Source organism: Megalobrama amblycephala, linkage group LG6 (assembly GCF_018812025.1).
Source record: "Megalobrama amblycephala isolate DHTTF-2021 linkage group LG6, ASM1881202v1, whole genome shotgun sequence".
Lineage (NCBI taxonomy): Eukaryota > Metazoa > Chordata > Actinopteri > Cypriniformes > Xenocyprididae > Megalobrama > Megalobrama amblycephala.
Window position 1 is genome coordinate 6270313 of NC_063049.1, and position 24200 is coordinate 6294512.

The 24200-nt window shown below is 35.7% G+C and overlaps 3 protein-coding genes across 4 annotated transcripts; 1 reads left to right on the forward strand and 2 right to left on the reverse strand.

Annotated features, from left to right (window-relative positions):
* The first annotated feature begins 6610 nt into the window (after positions 1-6610).
* Positions 6611-10335, forward strand: si:dkey-11f4.14 (SLAM family member 5). Of its 2 annotated transcripts, XM_048192730.1 has the most exons (7): positions 6616-6913; positions 7308-7598; positions 8222-8461; positions 8549-8665; positions 8881-8949; positions 9685-9819; positions 10144-10335. In XM_048192730.1, exons 1-7 carry the CDS (start codon positions 6856-6858, stop codon positions 10179-10181), a joined length of 948 nt encoding a protein of 315 aa, XP_048048687.1. In that variant the 5' UTR covers positions 6616-6855; the 3' UTR covers positions 10182-10335. The 2 variants fall into 2 exon arrangements, with proteins under 2 accessions (XP_048048688.1, XP_048048687.1); XM_048192731.1 differs by lacking the exon at positions 8549-8665 and having other exon boundaries at positions 6611-6913.
* Positions 10336-11382: 1047 nt separating this feature from the next.
* bzw1b (basic leucine zipper and W2 domains 1b) lies at positions 11383-17013 on the reverse strand. The gene is made up of 12 exons (XM_048192728.1): positions 16868-17013; positions 15198-15270; positions 14577-14753; positions 14387-14481; positions 14204-14269; positions 13983-14118; positions 13802-13911; positions 13538-13708; positions 13283-13429; positions 12003-12141; positions 11789-11911; positions 11383-11671 (listed from the first exon to the last, which is right to left on the reverse strand). The coding sequence occupies exons 2-12, from the start codon at positions 15259-15261 to the stop codon at positions 11643-11645; spliced, it is 1257 nt and encodes a 418-aa protein (XP_048048685.1). The 5' UTR covers positions 15262-15270; positions 16868-17013; the 3' UTR covers positions 11383-11642.
* Positions 17014-20325: 3312 nt separating this feature from the next.
* Positions 20326-22155, reverse strand: LOC125269588 (E3 SUMO-protein ligase ZBED1-like). The gene is made up of 2 exons (XM_048192519.1): positions 21107-22155; positions 20326-20872 (listed from the first exon to the last, which is right to left on the reverse strand). The coding sequence occupies exons 1-2, from the start codon at positions 22153-22155 to the stop codon at positions 20326-20328; spliced, it is 1596 nt and encodes a 531-aa protein (XP_048048476.1).
* Positions 22156-24200: the final 2045 nt, after the last annotated feature.

Sequence of the window (24200 nt, forward strand, 5' to 3'; positions counted from 1 at the left end):
GATATCCAGTTATCCATTTATCAAAATGGTACAAGATTATTCTTCTCAAATTTATGTGATAAAATAGGTCAAAAGTAATTGATCACTATTCAAAAAGTAGGCAAAGTACAGTAAATTACTAAAAATATATAATCTTTAGTTAACTGACTAAAGTAACAGATTTTAACTGTACATGGCACTGAATATGTCTGACAGAAATCAATAGTAGCTGTTAGAGTTTTTCTCAATTGCTAAAAAACACAATTTCTGAAACTTCGCTCCATTTTCTGAAACCATTACAGTTTTTGACTATTGCTTGAACACTTTTTGCAAAACTTTGGCTCATTGTGTCAAAACCTTGCACACAAGCACACAAGACACAACACTGGGAAATAAACCATTCACATCTATGTCAAATTGAAACTCTGCTATCAAAACCTAACAATCCTTTGTCAAAATTTCACTCTGATGACAAAATGATACACACTTGCATCATATGAATACACTTTCAGATTAGCAGCAACACAATGGTGTACTTTATATAAAACACTGCAGTCTTTAATTTTCACTGTTTTTATTCAGTTCATCAGTTAGCATTCTTATGGTGGCACACATTGTGATGTTTCCCTGATGCTGCCCCGGTACGTGCACAATTGCCCTTTGGCCAACTATATTACGACCCCGTCGTCTACTTTTGCTGAAAGTAGACAAATGGAGCTACAAATGGAGCACTAGCCAACTTGCAATGTCTAGATTTAGTCTAGTCCATAGTTTAATAAGATGATTTCCTGGAGTAAGAATAGAGCTACTCCAGGACTAAATTATGGCTTAAATCAAACATGGAAGGCAGGTTTAACTTCAGATTACAGTATTTCACAATTGCTAAAAGACTAAACCCCATTCTCTGAACCCAATGCTCAGTGGCCTAAATCCATTTGTCGAATCAGTCACTTTGTAGGCAAAACCTTAAACAAGTTCAGGTAGTTAAGACACTGTTTGCAAATCTCATCCACTCTTTTTGCAAAACTCTAAACACATTCTTACTCAATAAAACACATTTTGCACTGTGTTTCAAAATGGTAAATACATGTGGCAAAAGTGAAACACAACTACAGCACAGTTGTCATCCTTTAAACACAATGACTCAAAATTATTCACACTTATTTCTAATGAAGTGATCAAATCAACTGTATAAAATATAGGTCAGTTCAGAGTGCACAGGTGACACAGGTGCTGAATGATGATACCAACAATAGATGGAAACAATCTGAAAAGTAGAGGAGGAAGAGTATGTGTAAGAGGATGATGAGGAGAAAGAGCAAGGGGTGTGGAGACAAGGCTGGATCCGGCACAGGTTTTTCCCTTTGCCTGGCAAGAGATGACATTGCCTGTGATGTGGAAAATGTCCTCAACAATATTCAACAATATTATTGATCTGACTGACATTATAGGATGAGAACTGAACTAAGCTAGCCTAGATGATGACATCACTGTTTTCTGCAGAACTGCTTTATAGAGGAAAATAATTACAGTCATTTACATAATAATTGATGGTCTTTACAATGTAAGTGAATCAACACTGAACTGACTTCAGCTGAACAATGACACTATTTTCTTTTAGAGCTGTACAGCCAAAATGAACCCTCTTTGCATTACTGATCATCATGTGCCTGTTATCACTGTAAAGCTGCTTTGACTAGACTATACTATACTAGACTAGACTATACTATACTATACTAGACTAGACTATACTATACTATACTAATACTATACTATACTAGACTAGACTAGACTAGACTATACTATACTATACTATACTAGACTAGACTAGACTAGACTAATACTATACTATACTATACTATACTAGACTATACTATACTAGCCTATACTATACTATACTATACTATACTATACTATACTAATACTATACTATACTATACTAGACTAGACTAGACTAGACTATACTATACTATACTATACTATACTATACTATACTATACTATACTAGACTAATACTATACTATACTATACTATACTATACTATACTAATACTATACTATACTAGACTAGACTATACTATACTATACTATACTATACTATACTATACTAATACTATACTATACTATACTATACTAGACTAGACTATACTATACTATACTATACTAGACTAGACTAGACTATACTAGACTAGACTAGACTATACTATACTATACTATACTATACTATACTATACTATACTAGACTAGACTATACTATACTAGCCTATACTATACTATACTATACTATACTATACTAGACTATACTATACTAGACTAGTCTAGACTAGTATCTGTGTAGTATGAATTGCAATTGAAATAAAGGTGACTTGACTTGATTTAGGCCGGACCCAACATGAAGACGTGATGCTGAAGCAGAATGAATCTCTCACTGACTCTGAACTTTGTTTTGTGTGTTTGTGTGTGTGTGTGTGTGTGTGTGTGTGTACTGTATCATGCTTTTCATTTAGAGTTTTCTTTGACCTTTTAGTCATTTGCATTTAGACTGCTGTATGTTTGCAGTATGTAAGTACTGTATATACAGACATTCAATACTATATAATACTGAATATAATACTGTACTTGCAGTACATACAGTATACTTTAAATTCACATTACTTGTGATTTCTATACATTTTATGTAATGGCAAAATGTGTTTACTGTGTTACAATATACTTTTTTTTCTGTAACCTCATGTTCTGGATGTTGTGTTTTCCATTTTTTAATGTAGTGTCTAATGAATGATCTGTAGTGTTTATATATTGTTTAATGTGTGTATGATCTGAAAGCTTTGTTTGATTTTGCCATAAGAGTCAGAGGTTTTGTGAAATTAGTTTGAAGATTGGATTTGTGTTTAATGTTTTGAGAAAATGAGTGATGGTTTCAAGAAATGTGTTTTAGCAATTGTAAAATACTGTAATCAATATTTATCTTTCTGTTAAATTATTTGAATGGCTTCTTCAACATATGTTAAAGCATTTATTTTCCTTTTCAAACACTAGAAAATAATTGTGGATATTTTCTGTACCTCTCACTGAGAGAAAAGAACATGTTATCAGTATGTTTTGGGAACGTTTCCTGCTCAGAGCAGAGCTCAGATCAACTTCAGCCTTGAAGAAGCGGTGAATCATGTATCTGTGTATGTGCACTAAGTGTTTTGTGCAGGTCCCTTTGTACTGGTGGATAAACTGGCACTCTGCTTGAGACCAGCAGGTGCCATGTCATGACCCCAAAAGGACATCCAGTACCTTAATCCAGGGTCCCCTCGTTAACATTGTGACGAATGGAGATATGCTTCTGATTATCTGTCCATGTGTGGAAGATTACCAAATCTGTCTATTTTTCTTAGCCAATCAGAATCATTCAACCTGAAGTAATGACGTATTTAGTTGACTCTGTTAGAGTATAATTGTTGTGGAAATGTGAATGTACGCAGAGCGGCCTACGAACTCCTAGTGAGACTTGAAGCTGGCTTCTGCTGATGAAACTGCAAACTATTCTTCAGTAAAATTTTCTTCATTTTATTAATTTTTTAAACTTTGACTCCGGGTCTTTATTCATCATATCATGTCTTTTGGGTCTTTACAGTTTTTGCCTATTGCTTGAACACTTTTTGCAAAACTTCGGTTCATTGTGTTAAAACTTTACACACAAGCACACAAGACACAACAATGGGAAATAAACCATTCACATCTATGTCGAATTGAAACTCTGCTATCAAAACCTAACAATCCTTTGTCAAAATTTCACTCTGATGACAAAATGATACACACTTGCATCATATGAATACACTTTCAGATTAGCAGCAACACAATGGTGTACTTTATATAAAACACTGCAGTCTTTAATTTTCACTGTTTTTATTCAGTTCATCAGTTAGCATTCTTATGGTGGCACACATTGTGATGTTTCCCCGACGCTGCCCCGGTACGTGCACAATTGCCCTTTGGCCAACTACATTACGACCCCGTCGTCTACTTTTGCTGAGGTTGAAACCAGCCTCAATGTAAATAAATTCATGAGGCTGTGCAGCTCTATCCATGTCTAAGATTTCCTGCAACAAAAAAATACATAGCAAGGATGGCTGGCATTACTCAAAACACACAACTAAAGTACTACACATAGGCCCCCCCCACCCCACCCCACACACACACACACACACAGGTACCTGTGTCCCTCTCTGTGGTACTGATACAATGGTACATATTCAGCTATTACTGTATTGGATTACAAAAATACTGTATTGTAAATGTAAAGGACTGCAACGCTTACCTGTACATATTCTTGTCGAAGTCCTTTGACCCTGATACAGTTCCTCTCAAATGGGACCTTGTACAATTTCTTCAATGTGATTTTGTGCTTTACCAAGACATGTCTGATCGTGGTAATGCCTACTCGAATGATGTTGATGAATACTTGCCTATCTGCAAATATTTGTTCCAGTAGCTGGTGGAGACGGATTGCATTGTTTGCTCTGACCATTTCCACAATAGCAAGTTCCTGCTGTTGGGTGAACAGGCGTTGCCGACCACCCCCAGAAGGTCTTCTAGTCATTCTGTAGAAAAATGCAGCCACAAATTGTTATTGGTTTGGAACAAACTGTACTGTATGTTCCACAAAACTACCATTTTTTGTTACAAAAGGAGCACTAGCCAACTTGCAATGTCTAGATTTAGTCTAGTCCATAGTTTAATAAGATGATTTCCTGGAGTAAGAATAGAGCTACTCCAGGACTAAATTATGGCTTAAATCAAACATGGAAGGCAGGTTTAACTTCAGATTAATGCTTTGTTTTAAATAAAATACATGGATTACTTGAAAACAGTTGTGATCAGAATTATTGGCACCCTTGGCAAATATGTAAAAAACAACAACAACAACAAAAAAACCCACTAACCTTTTATTGAAGTAAAACAACTGAAAACCTCATTTTACCAAGATAACTCTGAGTTTTCTCCTATAATGCTTGATATAATGAGTTTGGAGATCACCTGACAAGAGATCAGAGAGCACTCCACCATTTAAAATCTGTCCAGATCCTTCAGTTTCCCAAGTTTTCAATAGGTCAGAGGACTGGGATGGCCATGGCAGAACCTAAAGCTCTTTTTTCATGAGCTCATGTGTACATAACTGTACAAGATTGAAAGTAATTGGCAGACAGATGTTGAAAATCCACAGTAAACACAAAAGCAAGATTGAAACCAAAATATTTATATTTTTAGTGTAAGTATTTGTGGTTGTGAATACAGTATTACACAATACGAAAAATAAAAGGAAATACATCAATCGTGTAGTTGGACAGAAACAATGACTGTGTTTGAAAAAGGAAATCAAGATACTTCCTGATAGATTTTTGTGTTACATGGAGAATTGTGTGTTGTGTTTTGCAAAAAGTGTTTTATGAAATTGAAAACTGAGTCGAAGGCCAATAATTAGTGTATGGTTTTGCAGATTTTGTGTAGTTCTGCTGTTTGAGTGTCAGGTTTCAGAAATTGTGAGACAAGTAAGGATTTTGTGTGTAAGCAGTTGAACAAACTGTAATAGTCCTGTGAAACAGGAAGCCATGGCTGGAAAATTGTAAATATGAATGGGAATATACTTCAGAGATCTTCAGAGATTTTACTCAGAATAATTTCTAGGTGTAACAATAATTGTGACCAGTGTTAGAGAAAAACATTTGTTTCATTATGTAATTCAACCCACTTTCATTTGTTTTACTTTGAAAGGTTGTATATATATATATATATATATTTATTTATTTATTTATTTTTATTTTTTTAATGAAAGATTTTCACAGCTTTCTTTGTTCATATTCACCAAGGGTGATATAAATAGTATTATTATATAGTATTTGCGATGTCCTTACATGAATGCACCACTAGATGGCACTCAAGCTTCTTGAGTTAGATATATACATAGGAAGTAAGTGAGAAGAGTGAGAAAGAATGCTGGGCATGTGCATGTATGTTATCCTGCTTGTTCATAGTAGTTATTAAAGTTTCCTAAGAGGAATACACAGTTTTGTGCTTCTTGTCTACGTGAAGACTTAACAGTATTCATTTATATTCATTATATATATAGTATTCATTACAAACAGATTTCCAGGCATTCCCTTTTTTATTTATTATTCTACAGCTGATGTGTGCAGTTTGTATTGCTTGCTTTAAAATAATTTTCTATTGTTTAGTAAAGCCATTGTATTCCTTTTGATTTTTTTCTTATTTCAATGCAATTTTATATATATTTTAATGGAAACATTGAAAACAGTTATGTTATATTAAACAAATGTGATCACTTGCAATCGTTTCAAGTGAAGCTTCTCACTTTTTATTTGTGTGAGAAGCCTTGGATTTCCATGATTTACAGTAGCCCACGTTTTTTCTTCAGTGCTGCAGATAAGATGCTTTTCAATGTCTCGTTTCATTCACATAAGAACAATATCTAATCATTTCTCCACTTTATGAGCATATATTGCAAAAACTCACAGTGTTCATATAAATCCCCAGTTCATTTCTATAGTAAGTTCTGTAATGTTTGTCTAAGTTAGCAACTGTAACCAAGGGGTGGAGCTTATAGCATGAAGGCACAAACAGAGTGTCATTTAAATGTAGGTAACACACCTTTTCCTTTGAGGATTTTCAGGTTTGGCAGCTTACAACAATACAGTCACCTGTAAATTGCCACAGGCTGCCTACATATAACCTTTCATATTTTAACTAGCTTCAGTCTCGTACAAATGCATCTTGAAGCCACACACTACTAGATCCGCACAAACACATCACCTGAACACCTGATGGACCGGTTTACCTGGAACAGCTGAGTGAAAGCGAAAATAAGACAATGAGATCGCTTTGGGACGTATCAAATCTTTTTGTCTGTTTAATACTATCAAATTTCGGTAAGTAATGTTGTTTATTTCTTGTCATGGTTATTTGAATCATATGCTGTAAATATTATTGAAAGTTGTTAATGGGAGCTGTTTTCAATAAGCTGTTATAGTCGTTTATGGGTGGCATAACAAGTTCTTCTTCAAGCACATTCAGACATTTCCTGATTAAGCAAACAATGAATTAGACTTTATCCATAAAGCTTTTCTTTGTTGAGACAGACATAGCATGTTAAAGACAATGTTCAAGAATTTATTCAGGAACTGTTGGCTAATAAACTACTACATTTTCATTGTAAAACTCTGATGTTGTCATCTTTGAGATGCTTATATTTTAGATGTTTAACCTTGCACCATGATCTTTACCTTTGTTGATTTATTAATCCCGTTTCTGAATATTAATCAGATGCTGTAACGTCTGTCGTCTATGTTGAGAATGGGAAGAGTCTGACTTTAAATCCAAATATTCAAGGAACGCCTGAAGACATTTTGTGGACATACAATGGGAACAAGGTGGCTGAACGTGATTTTACTGAATTTCAAGATTATGGTCAGTTCAGAGGAAGATCAGAGATTGAAATCTCTACTGGACGGCTCACGGTTCGTAACATGACCAGCCATGACAGCGGTATTTATAGATCTGTAATACAGATCAATGGAAAGCTGCAAAATTCTGAAAATGAAGTTAAAGTTATTGGTAAGTGAGAATGAAATTAGACACCAGGATTGTTGGTTAGTGCTGATTTAATGTCGGTTTAGTCTGCATTTCATCATACCTGTGCTGCTCAGCAGCAAAAAAGCTGGTGAAGCTGGATGACCAAGAACATCTTGTTGGTTAACCTAGTTAAGACATTTGAGGACACCAGCACACAAAACACAACATACTGTACAAACTGTGCAGATTTTTCAAGCAGAGACGCCGCCATACTGTTGATGAATATAATAGATGATTCATTCTTGTGATGGTATCAACAGTATTTCTGGACTTTCCAGTAATTGTTTCATCATGTCAGTTATTTTTACTTTGTTTAAAAGGTCCTAGAAACTGTTAATGGATGTGACACATATGGAAAATTATAGTAATTTAGGTGAGATTAAGTTATAAAATTAAGCAATGATAATAATGCATCTTAAATAATACAAAATGCATTTTTGCACATTTTAAGCTATCATCATATAAAAATAACCTCAACTAGGCAAGTCTTTCTGTATGTTTCAAACATGTCACTGTCTTGTAACAATGAGATTCAGCTCATGTTGTTATGAAATTATTTACCTGTCACATAGCATCTACAAATCAACATGCACTGTTTCCCTCAGATGCTGTGCAGGAGCCTAACGTGACGTGTAAACTGAACAAACTTTCAAGAACTCTGTTGTGTTCAGTGTCCTCTCAGTTTAAAATATCCTATGAATGGACTGGATCAGGTTCAGCACCGCAGTCTGGGCAAGAGCTTCAAATCAGCAAGGAGGAGAAGCCTGATTCAGTCTATACATGTACTGTGAAGAATGAAGTGAGCCAGAAGAGCAGCAGCTTCACTGTGAAAGACTGTGACACAGGTACACTTCATGCTCATCACAATAACTGTTGAAGTACAGTGTTCATGATGAAGCTAATGATTATTGTTATATTCTTGTTATATTTAGATGAACCACCATCAGAGCAGAATATCATTCTAACAGTTATATTAGCTGTCATCGCTGCTGTTCTTCTGGTGATCGTAGCTGCTGTTGTAATTTGTTTCATTCGACAAAAAAGAAAGAGTAAGATATCTTGGTGCTCATAATCATAAAGATATGAATGTGATATGGCTTTCCGTTTCCTATTTCAATAATAACACGATTTTCTCCTATTATAGAAGATTTAAGGACATCTGGAGATGAAACTGAGTCTTTATTATTTGCTATTTGTTTTGTATTGTAATTGACGCTCTACAAATATGATGCATTATGTATTATATTCTGTCTGTGTTGTTTAGAGGAAGATGAAAAGGGCACACAAAAGAATATGATGGAAATGAGTGGACCATCAGGGACCCGAGCACCAAGTGAGTAAAATTATTTTTGTCACTGCTGTTGAGATTTCAGTGAGCGTTGAAGCCTGTGCATGTCTGGTTGACAGCTCAATTATGTGGCAATTTTGTTTGTTATCTCTGATTATGTTTGTCTATGCTCTAAATTATTCCCTACACTCAATGGTGTCTGTTCACTAAAATTCAAGCTCCGGCAAGTGTGGCAACATCTAAGCAGTTAACCATAAAATGAATTAATATAGCCATAAAACACAACCATGCATCACAATCAGTATAAATGATGGCCTTCATCCAGTCTGAGATTATTTACTTATACACAACTTTATTTTTCTTTCATCAATTCAAAATGAAAGCAATTGTTTACTCTGGTGTTGTTCTAAAGCTGAATGTGGTCCATTTGATGGCAGTGCATGGTGACCATGAAGCTTTAAAAAAGATAAATATATGTATGTGTGTATCTCTGTTGTGCTCTGGTTGTTAGTTGACAGTCAGAATGACAGTTCTCGCGACTCGTATGCAAGAGTTAGGGCAAATAATTCTGTTATTTATAATAACTTATTTGCCATTTACCGGGCAACCAAGCGATATTGTGCCATACACAACTGGTGCCTGGATACATACAGGACATACAGGATGCATGTATTAACCAAGAAATGGGTCTCATTTCATTTAATTTGTTCATTTTTAAATTTGAAGATGGTAACTAGGCCCTCAGACACAGACATGGCCTCATTTATTACCTTTTTCCAGAAAATGATTCTAAGGAGAAAAGAACAGACAGTGAGGATGGACAGGTAAACGAAGAGCAAAAAGTGACTGAAAATATGAACGAAGGTGAAATGGATCCTTTAGTACACTCAGATGCACGAATGAAAAGTGATTCAGGTAAGCATGTTTAGAAAGTTTTACTGGGCGTCAGTCTAACTGAATTCCATTAAAGACATCTTGCTCTGCTTACATCAAAACATGATCCCAATTTCTATAGCACTTAAAAAATGGAGCAAAACCAAAATAAATTTGAAGTTTTCACTTGAACAGATGCTTTTTCATAAGCTTAGTTTTAAATGCACATTTATAGCTTTGTAATTTTTAGCAAATTTAGAACAGAATAAAATTTTACCCTTTTCTGACTTGTCAAATTGAATTGTCATTAAATTGCTTTATCATTTTATTGGTCAGGGAGTAATTTCTCAAAACATTGTATTTTAGAAAAAGAAGGTGACATGAGTGAAGAGGATGAGCAGTAAACTAGTGAAGATCAAACCCTAAATGAACCAGCACAAGTCAGATGTGAAGAGCCCAGCAGCAGGAACACAGAAATAACTTAAACCCCTCAGGACCCAAATATCTTTTAAAATGTAGTTCTTTGTAATTAAGCAATAAAACATTTTTCTGTTTTAAGATTCAGGTGTCTTCATTAAAAAAAAACCCAAACAAAAACACCCTTTTAAACAATGCATTTTGGTCATTCATTTACACAACAGAGGCATTTTGTAGCCTGAAAAAACAAACCTTTTGGAAACAGGGGCATGTTCTTCATCTTAATTTTACTGTTGACAATTTGACATGATCCAGGATTGTTAGGTTCTTCGAAGCTCATCCCGGAGTTGCTGTCATAGCAACAGGTCCCCAAGCTCAAACCTGCTCGGGAGCAGCTTATTTCAGGTAAACAGGATTAGATGGCATCTTAAGCGGAGGTGATGTTTAAAGTCTGTCCCAGCCATTGCTATTCTCTTACAAGAGTAACCTAATGTGAACCAAGGACAATAATAATGATTTAAAAATAAATTTGCAAATATGTGTAGTCCACTATAGACATATAGACTAGTTTTACTCATTGCGAGTGAAGGAGTAATTACCTACCAATTCTATTGTAGTCTTACATTATGTATAAAGTCTGTAAAAATACTAGAAGTCATATAACAATGGAAATAATTGGGAATCAGGTAAAAAACATTAAACATCTAATAATGGTAACACTTTACAATAAGGTTCATTAGTTAAACAATGTATTAACAACCCATGAACAATACATTTAACATTTAAGATTAAGACATACAGTAACAAAAGTTCAAAGTTCATGTTAGTTCAGTGTATTAACTAATGTTAAGATTTTAATGTGTTAACATAAACAAAGATTAATAAATGCTGTATAAGCCTAGTTCATTATAATTGAGCCAATTTAGCCAGAGTTCAGTTATCACGATTAGAAGATCTGGCATCTGTCATATCATCTCAGGTTTATTAAACAAGGTACAAATTATGGACTCCAGGATTTGAAGTGCAAGTTCTTGAAAATGATACCTTGTGATACCTGAATGTGAAAACTGGGACTTCATGTGCATGTGTGTTATATGCAGTTTCTTTAAAACACGACATTGCCAACTACTGGCCTGGCAGCAGAATACAGAATTTAAAAAAAAAAAAAAAAAAAAAAAGACTCAGAAGCAGGACTATGACTATTCTTTATTTGTCTAGAATCAAGTCAAAAAAGAAAAGATTAAAAAAGGTCACACTGCTAGTACACAACCAATGAACATCTTAAAAAGGTCTTGTATAAAACCTGAGTTCTACAGATGTGATAAATCAAGACTTTAAAAACATTTGAAAGTTAAGCCCTTAAATGATCTGGACCTTTTAGCTTCAAAATACAAGAGAAACAGTTCTGGCTGTAGATTATTACAGAATTAAACGATCTGGCTTCAGTTTCAGTCGGTTTCCTCCTCAGACTCTGATTCTGAAACACAAGAGAGAGTTACATTAAACAAGAGTAACAGAGAAACATGAATACAGAGGGAGATTTGTCCCAAACAAGTTCATCCTTGCACTTAAAATAAATAAGACTGATATTCACCCTCTTCAGCATTTTTCAACCACTCCACAAACGTCTTCATCTGATCCAGGAAGAAGCCTTTTCCTTTGGCTAGGTGAGCTTCATTATACCACCGAAGAATAGCCTCTTCACTCAAAACATCCACTAAAGGAAGAGTATCAAAAGAGGTTTAGGAACCATTTCTCTTATACAGCTCTTCAGAAGCACTACAAAGTGAGGATGTGAGAAACACTACCTTTATAGAGCAGCAGAACGATCTTCTGGAAGGCTTTCATGAAGTGGATGTTGTCGTAACAGTACTCTTGAATCCTCAACAGAAGCGTGAGCTCAGAAAGGCCCTGTGTGGTGAAGGCCTTCAGAAGAGGACTGTGTTGCTGAGAAACAAAGTGGAGAATATGGTTGGTCACATTATTAACAGGTTCATTGGTTTTGCCCAAGTATATAGAATCAATAAACACAGGTTCTCAAATTACCAGAATAACTTCTAAAAATGGGGCAGCATTTTTTCCTGGGAAAAACTGAGCTTTTTGAGGACACCATCCCAAATTTGAAACGTTGTTTGCTCAGACATACGACGCGTATTGTACCGATAGATAACAGCTTATACCGGTGTGGTTCACTTTCCAGAGTTGCTAAAGATGCACGTTACTTTATACAATCTTCATATTGCAAAAAAACGACAGCTTATTTTCTGTACTCTTAAAACATGCGGGTAATAAAGTGATCGTGCCACAAGTAGGCCCCTATGATTTCAGCAATGCGGAAAGTGCGCAATTCAGGCATAAAAACAGAACTTGCTGTATAACGCAGAAGTTGTCACGTTTGATGAATAAGCAGGCAAGTACACTTAAATCAAGGAAAGTAAAATCGTGATTATAGACTGGTGTCTGTGAACATTAAACTGCAAAAAGACTAAAAATGAACCCTGCATGTCTGAGAGAATGAATGGCACAGACGCACGGTTAATTTACTACACACAGAAGCACACGTGACGCTTGCCGCCTCACTATATGACGGTACGAATGTATGAACTTCATCTCTAGAGCCACTCAGTCACTTCATGACCATTTTGCAGTGTCATTTGAGAAACTCATGTCAAACACGCAAACTCAAAGGTCTTCACAGCAACCTGTCAAAATAAGTTTGGTTTAACTTGAATTGTGTTGAATTTAACTAGGTCTCAATGTAATAATTCTAATGCTAATATAATTAATGAATCACATTTTACCTCCATGTATTAATTTTAACAGTAAAGCTCTGTTGTGCAGAACTTGGTCAAAAGTAGTTTAGTTTCATTATTAAATGGATATTAAATAATTTTATGCATACATTTAAGTGCCAGAAAATATAATTTTTTACAAAGTTCAATTAGACATGCTTTTTAATTATTTTTAATTAAAACTGAACCCAGAAAACTTAAAGTAGATAATGGTTTGGGAAAACGAGTGCGGACAGACATTCTCAAGCATATCCAGAATAAAGATGTAGCCAGAGTCCAAATAACACCATTCTAACCTTCAAGTGTTTGATGGATTGTTCGGCGACCATCTCCTCTTTCTTATTGGACTCCATTAAGCTCATAACGCTGGTCCACATGATGCCGATCATCTTCTGCTCAGTGATGTTGCTCCTCTTCATTTCATCATTGCAAGAGGCAATAATCTGAAAAAACAAATCAGATGATATGATTTTCTTCAAATGCTGGAGTCTTGAAATACTGATTCTGAACCAAAAAATGAAAGCGACTCAAGTAGAAGGGTCTTCACAGACCTCTGTAAAAGAAACCCCTAGAGCCATCTGCTCTTGGAGCTCTTTCTGCAGCTCCTTGCGAGCTCCTAATGACTGCTGATTACGTGCAAAATCAGAAAGCTCCTTCAGCCCAGCGTCGGTGAAGTATTGTGAGAAGTGCTCATAGCTGCGCTTGTTCACTGGAAACAGCTCCTGCAACAGAAGAGAAACATTGACGAGTTATGAGCTGCTGCTTACCATAACAGAACGGTCCAATGAAACTGCACAGGTTCACTCATGACTCACCATCAGCCTGTTGTCCATGCCAACCTTACGCAGACTGCCAGCCACAGAGTTAATGTCCTTCTCACTGATCCACGATTTGAACAGCTTCACAGCAAAGGCCGGAGACACACCTATTAAAAACACCGCATTTAGTATAAAAATAAAGCCGATCAGAGAAAACCTGACCATGTGTCAGACGTACCTTCTTTGACCAAGTTGTCATTGAAGAGGCTGCCAAGGATTGAGGCTGACAGGCTCCCATTAGCCAATAAAATGCCAGTAAGCATGGCAAGCTTGTTGCGCTCAGACTCACTGAATCCTTTTAAAAACAGGAGCAACTGGGAGAAAATAGGGAACAAAAACTTGAGTATTTGGTCTTTACAAGTCCAAATGTTGTAGGCTGACATTTTACATCCAAGTTACCTTTTTAATCTCCTCTTCAAACCCCTTCTCCAGGTACTTGTACCGCCGGATTAACTTGTTAAAAACCTAAATAAAAAGAAAGTCAATTTGAGAATGTTCTCAGTTTTACCTGACACCATTATACATCTTGACCCCATTCTGGCAGCACATTCCTAACAGACCCACTAAAGAGACTTTATATACCTGAGCATATGCTTTCATGGTCTTAACATCTTCCTGTGCCGTGAAGACACAGAAGTTAGTCCGAGTCATGTCGTCTGATATGGCACCTCCTGGAGCTGAGGAACACCGGGACAGATGGAAGAGCTCTAGTTAAACCATTATATTCCATTGCTACAACAAAGTTGTTCAAAAGAATCAAATGCCCTCTTACCCAGCATTCCACCAGCCACCAGGATATCAAACAGGGTTTCTGCATAGCGCCGATAGTCAAGCTTGGCACCAGAGGAATCTAGGAACTTGGCAACAGCCTCCAAATCAGTGCCAGTTTGATTTAGTCCTTGTACAATGTGTTCCTGAAACTGTGTAGGGTCAAACCTCTCCTTTTCATCTGTTCAAACAGAAGAGAAAGTAGTAGTGAGTGAGGTGTATAGTTCAATGACATGCCTAGACTAGCTGTCACATGGCCTCTATCACAGTAACTATTAGGTTGAGTAAAGTCCAATGACAATCCTTTTCATTACAGAGCTCTGTTAATTATTCAGGAAACTAAACTCTGGTATCCATCTGTGTAACTACCAGAACATAAGAGCAAACCCCACACAGACATTGTCAAGAGCTAAAGTACATTAAGACTGATGGCATTGACAAAGTGTTGCAATTTCTTAGTGCTACAAAAAATGGCTAAGTTAAGACTTCTGCTATTGGGGGGGGGGGGGGGCAGATTCTTAGTCAACATTAACACAAGACTATAAAAGGAAGTTCAAATAAACCCAATTCATTGAAATACAAGTGTGCCAACTTGCCCCAGCCTCCCTTAAAAATAAAGACAAACCTCTCTTTCGTGTCTTGAAACGCTGGCCTGTTAGCGTTGGCTTCTGCTGCTTTTGATTACTCATAAAAGATACCTTGAAAGAAAGAAAGAAAAGTTTGACCACAATTCACACTGGTACATGGGCTCAAAGCACAATTTGGGGGAAAAAAATAAGAGTTTAGGAAAAACATGTCTATTGAGCAAGTGATAACAACTGAAGACTATCACAAGTAATACAGAATGAGGGAAAAGAAACTCGAGGACACCAAAAAGAAAGAGAAAAAAAAAAAAAAAAAAAAAAAAAAAAAAAAAAAAAAAAAATCCCCCTGATCCTGTGATGTTGTTAAAGTTGTAGGATTTATAAGATAAAAGTTAAACACTCTGCAGTGATATGGTTAAAGGTGCTCTAAGCGAGGTCATGCATTTTAAGGCCAAAACATTGTGTCATACAGCAAATCTCCTTACTATCCACTAGCTGCCTGTCCCCTGAACACTGTATTAAAAAAAAAAAAAAAAAAAAAAAAAAAAAAAAAAAAAAACCACGTGGTCTCTGTAGTCGCCACAAGCTCCAAAAACGGCAATAAAAACAAACTGGTGCAGCCTGGACCATGAAACAAACACTCCAGCCAATAACCGGCAAGAATGATTTTAAAATGCGAGTTCATGACTGTTTCAGGAAGCACGGAGGGAGGGTCTAGCTAGCCTCTGTTTTGTTTGACAACACTTCGAACATCAACAGGAAGTTACTCCACCCAGGATCGCTTAGAGCACCTTTAATAAAGTTGGTAACTTATTACCAGTCTAATATGCTATAAGATACAACATTTTTCCATTCAGGGTTCCTACACGTTTTCCCCATTTCAAAATTCCTCTTCAGATTTCCAAACCTCTGTAACTAATGTAACATTTTCAGGATTGTGGGAGAATCGTGATCTCATTTAAAAAAAAAAAAAAAAAAAAAAAAAAATTATTTATTTATATATATATATATATATATATATATATATATATATATATATATATATATATATATATATATATATATATATATATATATATATATATATATATATATATATACACACATACACACACACTTTTTTTTTTTTTTAAATTACACACACATATATACACAAGGATGTGCGAAAGTTAAACATAATGGCGGACTCTGAATGTGTTCTTATTTTAAGAACACATTCGCTTCTCTTCCGGTGTGCGAACTGAAGCTGTGCAAACCACGCCCCTCCTCCCCCTCTCGCGCTGATGTCGCACGAACAGAACAGTCCGTTCCTTCATCTGTTGCTGCTTTGAGTGACACGAGACTCCCTTATATTAGAGACAAACAGCTTCGCATAATGAAACAGTGTCTTGAATCAATTCAGTCGTGTTCGACAATCACTAAACGATCACTAATCTTGTCTCATTAAAATACTAACGATACATTTGTTTAGAAATTCTTGATTTTATTTTTAGAAAGCCGAATAGGCTCAATAGTCTGGAAACACAAATATGTTCCCACACGTATCAAGACCTGGAAGCCACTCAAATCAAATTCAACACTTTTCCAAACTGCGTAGGTACCCTGAAAACTCAAAATGTCTTAAACAGGTATCGCTGGGTCAATCACATGAGGAAAAAAATTAAATAAGAGCAGGACATATCATAAAAGAACACTTTAAAGCAAAACTTACCGAAATATGTGAATAAGGGCAACTGTTTCCAAGAAGTAAACCGAGCAAATGTGTAATCACGAAGAGACTCGCTTCACGCGCTCAGCGCGAGCTTCATAAAGGCTGGACGAGTCCATCTACAGAGGGGGCATCGGTGACGGGGGATATGGGGAAATTGGATAAAAGAAACTGAATGGCTCAAATTTTATCAAATTTATTTTAGTTAACTACAATATAAATTTGTTTGCTCACAAAGTAAAGTAGGTAATCTTAATATTTTGAAAAAACGCTATGTCACGTCTAACTTGGTTCCCCCTCTTTATATTGGCCAGACCTAAATCGCTCAGTTTCCGGGTTTCGTAACCACATGACTCATAGGGCTACAGTTAAGAGGTGGCGTCATGAAACTAAACTAAACTAAACTAAACTAAACTAAACTAATGAAAAAAGGCAATTTCCAAAAAAAAAAAAAAAACAAGAACAGAAACCAGCAGGGTTTATTTTTAGGCAGGCTCCATGCAGTAAATTCCTGATAATTCCACAAAATCGGTCAGTGTTAGATGGAAGAAAAGCCACGTTTAGCCATATACATTTTTCATTAATTTGCATCAAATATTTTCATATATTCCAACCCGTCATATATAAACCTTTTTACAAAATTGAAAAGAAAAAAATGTTCTTGTTGAAGAATATAGAGCTTAGACTTGAGGAGGAAAAATGCTTCATTTTATTCAGAGGCCCAAACTGAGCAAAATATTTGGTGCAGTTGCTGCTATTTATATGGCCAAAAAGTAAGATGAAATTATGGTGTAATCAGAGGTGCAGAATATTGTCTTTTCATTTTTACAGTGTAGTGTTAAAATTTAGTCTTAGTCCATTTCTTTGTGGCCCATTTGAACCAATTCTGTTCATAAAATAATATTTAAATTATAATATAAATAACTAAGTGTTTGCAGTTTTGTATTTCAGTTTTGTTTTGTATTTTGTATTTGTCAGTGAGGCAGATGATCCATAAAATATTTATTTTGAACCCAGAGAAAAGTATATCATACATTCATTCTGTTGTACAGTACATTCAGTTATCAGAAATTTTTCTCAGATTGTACCCATATGTTTCAGATTCAGAGTTACGTCACATAATGCGCCACACCTGGCAAAACTTTAGATCCCATGCTGTTACGCAACACGTCCTGGACCAAAATGTGTTTCACAACACTTCGCTGGGTCACATGACCAAAACTTGTTTCCAGTAACTGTGTCTGAAGTCACTGAATCCTTCAAACGCATTTTACTGAAAGCTATAACATTAAGCAGAGATTTTATAAGGATTCTGTATTTTAGATCCTTTCAATATATAAAGGTTAAAATGTTGAACTTTCAACGTAACTATAAACTAAGATATAAAGAATGACACAAACTGGTAGCACATTTGTATATAGACTATATATAGACTCTCTCATTACTTTGAATGATGGTTTTTAGCTTATACAGAACACAGCCGGTTTAAAACATTTCGTGGCATTTTGTATGTGTTGCATGTGCGTGAAAAGACCTCCTTTAGTATTTGGTGTTGTTTCTGTATTTGAGGCTATGTTCATGATACATGTGATGTACATCATCGACCACATAAAAGAAGAGCAAATATACAGCCAACCATCACAGGTCTATAGTTCATATTGTATAATTTATCTTTTGAGTTTTTTTTTTTTTATATAATGTTTGTGTTGTTATTTCATGTTTGTATTTAAACATTATAACATTATTTACTTAATAATATTATAAAAAAAGCTATAACATTAAGCAGAGATTTTATAAGGATTCTGTATTTTAGATCCTTTCAACATTTGAAGGTTAAAGTGTTGAACTTTCAATGTAAGAATGAACTAAGATATAAAGAATTACACAAACTGGTAGTACATTTTTATATAGACTTTATTCTCCCATTACAACTATATATAGATATATGTACAGACATTTATAACATTATAACATTATTTACTTAATATTATTATAACATTAGTTTCACACTCTGTTTGCACTGTTTCACACACTGTTTAAATTGTAATGTTGCAAGATTTTACTTGAGAACAGGCATTTTCAGTAAACATTCAGAGAAGAGAGTATAAAACGGCTCTCATTAAACACCTCTGGAAAACAAATTTTCATCTGTTTCAGTGTGGGTTATTATCACAGAACACAAAGAAGATCAGGTTTAGATCACACATGTTTTATTTACTATAAGTTATTCCACCCCAAAGCTGACTTGTTACTATAAACTTGAACAAGTTTATAAGACTATGTGTAAAACTATGTGAAAAAGTGTTTAATAGGCTACTCAAAAGAGCAGCACACCTACTAGCCAAGTATACTTACAATACTTAATAAAATCTTTTAAAGTCCTCCTGTAGTCAACAATTTTATCCCTTAAAACTCATCTTTGATCACCAAAATGACATATTTAAATGTTTTTTCCTGTGAAAAAAAATATCTTCCTGTCTTAACATAGCTTGAATGTAACTCTACACCCTTGCTTCATTTAGTATATGCATATCAATGAATATGCAAATTAGCCCCGCCTCCACTCACTCGCACCAGCTCAGAGATCCACTCGGTCAACTTACTGAGGTAAACACTGAACAGTAGCATCGCTCTTTACAACGTCGGACACATAATGGTAATTAATATGATTAGTCTTTTGCTTGACTATGTTATTAATGTGTTGCTAATGTTACACAAACCATGTTCACATTCACCATGTCAGAGCCGACAGCTGCTTCTAACTATCAATATCCTTAGAAACACTTTGAACAATTCAGAATGTCAGTGGAGAAAGGCATATAGTTCATCATAACATCGTAATATGCTAAATCTACTCGATTTTTCATATCAACAGAAAAAATATACCGGGATAACCTGGCTTCTCTCGAGACTCCCCTGCTAGTTCGCTGATAATGATATGCTAAAGCCCGCTGGCACATTGACGTGATTGGTTACAAGGTAGTTTGTAACGTCAGAAATAGTGATGGGCATTCCGGCTCTTTTTCGTGAGCCGGCTCGTTTGACTCAGCTCACTGAAAAGAGCCGGCTCTTTTGACTCACAAACGGCTCTTTAAATAATAAATGTTTTAACTATGACTTTGACTATGATAGGTGTGAAAACAGTTCTAATTAAATTATTAAATGAAATAATACTCACAATGTCTCACAATTTCTTTAAAAATGCATTGATTTGTTATAAAAAAATACTATTAAACATTTGTATTTAAATTAAAACTTTTTAATGTATAGAAACAACATTCAAAAGAAATACAATCTGAACAACATAATAGAACCCATTAAATATTAAAGAAAAATAAATAACTGAAAGGATTAAACTGGTCCCTCTTTTTCTCTTTTTTTATTGCCATATGAACTCTCACTAGTTATATTATGCATAACTAGCATGAACACACACACACAATGCTGGCCATATTTTTATTTTATGAGAGATTTGCATTCAGAAATGCAAGCTCCCTCACTTTCGACGGGCTGATGCGGTTTCTTCTCTCAGTAATAATTTGTCCTGTTTTCGAGAAAACCCTTTCAGAGGGAACGGATGTGGCCACTATGCAGAGTCTCCCTGTCATGACTTTAGTAAGCCGTGGGTAGATAGAGGCCTTGTTCTTCCACCAGCTCAGAGGATCTGCAGATCTTTGGAGGAGGGGCTCCTCCAAATAGGATTGGACCTCCATTATGGCATCTGCTGAGGGATTCCTTCTCGCCGCATCCCCAGTTGCTCTCTCATCAAACAGCATCCAAACAGCAGACGTTTGTGGCAATACTGCTGGTGCTTCTGCTCCTTCTGCTTCCTGTTGCCCTGGTGTCTGAGCCAGCTGACTGCTGGGACTGTCCCTCCCTGCTGCTGAGGTGATTCTCTGAAGAGCCTCATCAAGCGCTCTGGCATCACTGAAGGCTAACTTCTTAAACCTGGGGTCAAGTGCAGCAGTTTCTGATAGCACGTGATTATATTCCATTCTATGGAACTTTCTGTCCATTGATGAACATAGGGTGTCCATCAACTCTATCACTTGTCTTGTGGTTACATTTGCTTCTCTCTGGCGGTTGGATGTGATTCGCTGCAGACCCTTACATAGGAGTATCATTTTTGACGCTGTCACATAGCTAAAAAGAGAGAACAGACTATATATATATATATATATATATATATATATATATATATTAAAATACAGGATAAAATGTAGAAATAACTGCTTACTGTACCTCTCTCCACTGATCTCCACAGTAACCTGCTCAAAGGGCTCCAGGACTCTGCACACCTCCTCCACCACCTCCCATTCCTCTTGGGTCAGAGGATCAACAGGTGCATTGACAATGGCCAGGGTAGAGATGATAGCATCCTTTGACTCAAGAAACCTTTTCAACATATAAAATGTTGAATTCCACCTTGTAGGGCAGTCTTGTTTAGGCCTTAGCTCAGGCATTCCCATCTGGCATTGTGTAGACCTTAGTTTTTCAGCACCCACTGTGCTCCTGTGGAAGAATTCCACAGCTGCTTTCACTTTGTCCACAGTGGGCTTCATCACCTTCAGAGCATCTCTTACAATCAGGTTGATTGTGTGGGCAAGACATGGATGATGGGTCCACTTTAAAATTTTTACAGCTTTGGTTATATTAGCTGCATTGTCAGTAACACAACAGACCACTTTTCCATCTACATCCCATTCTTTTGCCACTCTCAACAGTTCCTCTGCCAAGTTCTCTGAGGTGTGTCTGTCGCTGAACTCAAAGCAATCCAGAAGACAGCTAGACATTGAAAAATCTTCAATGAAGTGACATGTAACTGACATGTAATTAGTGGTCACTCTTGATGTCCAGCAGTCAGTGGTAAGGCAAACTGCAGTAGCTTTTTTGACTCTTTCCTGCACTGAAGCCCGTGTGCTCTCATACAGTTGTGGAATAAGTGATTCTGAAATTACTTTCCTGCTTGGAATTGTGTACATTGGATTTAGACTCTTGCTATAATTTCTAAAACCTCTGTCCTCCACGATTGAAAATGGCTGGAAATCGGTGGCAAACATTTTAGCCAATGCAATATCAATTTGGCCTTGTTTTGCTACAGACATTGACTTTTGCATAAACTGGTCCATTATAGAAGACTGCGTTGCTGTGGGTCGCGGAGTAGGCCTACTTAACTGAGTGGATACATCTCCAGCTGCGGAGGTGCTGGGTCCAGACGCTCCACCAACATCACTAGCAGGACCGCTTTGTCGAAGCTCCGCTAGCTTCACAGTTGGGTGCACAGTTTGCATATGCCGGTGTAAGTTGTGTGTAGAACCAGCTTTAAATGAAATTTTTATTTGGCAAATTCTACACTGTGCTTTCACATTACCTAAATCATTAAAATGATTCCAAATGCCGCTGTGCTTCCGACTCATTTTGCTGCTTTTGTTTTTTTACAGCTGTTTTTCCTCTCCTCCGAGTTTCGTCTAGGCTACTCTGTCTGTGTGTGTGAGAGAGAGTTGGCTCGGCCCTCCCTCGCAGTATAATTGGTTGACACCACGTGTATGATTGACAGGAACAGACCGTGAGGCTGATCAGACAGTCGAAACGAATGAGTGTGTGCACCAAGGCTTATATAATTATAATTTTTGTGTTGTTCTTTGAATTATTAGTCTATTGTTTTAAATAAAATGAAAATCATTCATTACATAATGATTAAATTTCTATAGGCTATATTTTTAAAAATAGATTCGGCTCTTCAGATATGTGAGCCGGCTCCCGACGTTCACGTAAAAGAGTCGGCTCTTAGAGCCGGCTCGTTCGCGAACGACCCATCACTACTCGACATATTTTTCCGCATTACTTGTGCTGCTGGTGTGTTGTTTAATATAGATTTGTGTGTATGACTGTAAAATGATTCTGCCAGTGTAAACTTAATAAACATTTACACATATTTGTAAATTGTATAGGCTACACTGCATATACTAAATGGGCTTGTAATGCATTCATACTGAAATAAATAAGCACAAGTAATATAATGAATTCCAAGGATGAAGAAGTAAACTTAAAAAATATACTCAAATTTAACATTAGATACACTACAACTTCCAGTGCATTGTTACAATGATCATTTTCAGCACACTGTTAAAATATACCTCAAATATATTTTTATAAAGTGCAAATAAATACACTTTTAAAAAATAAACTGAACTTACACTTCAAGTATATTTTTCTAAAATATATTTTTTAGAAAATATACTAAAGTACAATTATTTTAAAGTGTGTTAAAAGTTGCATTGTGAAAATATGATACTAATATACTTTTTATATATTTAATGATAGTACATTTTTTGTTAGTATATTTGCAGTGTACTATAGAAAAAGGGAATATATTTAAAATACAATAAAGTATACTTTTTTTTCACTAGGGACTGATGCCTAGGAGAGTTAGTTTTGACAGGTGACGTGAGGCTGTGCGCTGCACAGAGTGGGACACTTAAAAAAACGGATTTAAAACGGACAACATGACAGTATGTTATACATTGTACACTACAGTGCATGTTTTCATATCATTATAAAGTTATTAGTTTGTTGAGTAGATGCTGCATTAGTGGAGAACAGTAGTATGTCTGCAGTCGAGGCTGAGAGGATCCTAACGTTAGTAGTACCTCAAGCGGTTAAAACAATGTGACAAAAACACCAACTGTTTAATATCACAATTGTTACCATTCATTTGCATTAGATTATATCCATTTGTTCGCTGTTATGCATTAATTATCCAGCGAAGTTGCATATTTAAACTGTATCCTCATCATGCAGCAACAGAAACATTTATCAAAAATGTATTCGATTTCAGTTTTTTTTTTTATCGGCACTGTAACACATATTTTGATTAGATGATCAAGTATTCTAAAATAGAGGCAAATCATGTGTGAAAGTATACATATAATAGACTTAGGCTATGCCTTTGTGTGTAAAGATGAGTTTTAAGCATGACTGGATTTATATGAAATGGTAACACTACAATAAGAGTCCATTTGTATAAATAAGGCTTATAAAAGTATTGTTCATTTTTAATTTCAACATTTACATTTTAACATTTTAAAGTTGTCTCTTACATTAGTTATAATGCACTATGAATTAACATGAACGATCAATGTATAATTAATATATTAGTATTTTTATATTTAAAAATTACAATGAACATTAGGGGTGTCGCAATATACCGGTATTGATGATAACTGTGATATTCAAAGCATGAAATATCAATATCGTGTTGATTTAGGGTGTGACTATTTAAAATGAGTCGGACGCTTATGATATCATGACATGTAAATACTCCAGCGCCAGTACT

Coding starts and splice junctions, on each gene's coding strand:
- si:dkey-11f4.14 (XM_048192730.1), top strand. CDS start 6,856: ATGAGATCGCTTTGGGACGTATCAAATCTTTTTGTCTGTTTAATACTA. Junction 8,950..9,684: donor ATCAGGGACCCGAGCACCAA/GTGAGTAAAATT, acceptor ACCTTTTTCCAG/AAAATGATTCTAAGGAGAAA. Junction 9,820..10,143: donor ACGAATGAAAAGTGATTCAG/GTAAGCATGTTT, acceptor ATTGTATTTTAG/AAAAAGAAGGTGACATGAGT.
- bzw1b (XM_048192728.1), bottom strand. CDS start 15,261: ATGAGTAATCAAAAGCAGCAGAAGCCAACGCTAACAGGCCAGCGTTTC. Junction 13,709..13,801: donor GCATGGACAACAGGCTGATG/GTGAGTCATGAG, acceptor CTTCTGTTGCAG/GAGCTGTTTCCAGTGAACAA. Junction 11,912..12,002: donor CGTTCTGCTGCTCTATAAAG/GTAGTGTTTCTC, acceptor CTCTTCCTTTAG/TGGATGTTTTGAGTGAAGAG.
- LOC125269588 (XM_048192519.1), bottom strand. CDS start 22,155: ATGCAAACTGTGCACCCAACTGTGAAGCTAGCGGAGCTTCGACAAAGC. Junction 20,873..21,106: donor GTGGAGATCAGTGGAGAGAG/GTACAGTAAGCA, acceptor ATCAATGGACAG/AAAGTTCCATAGAATGGAAT.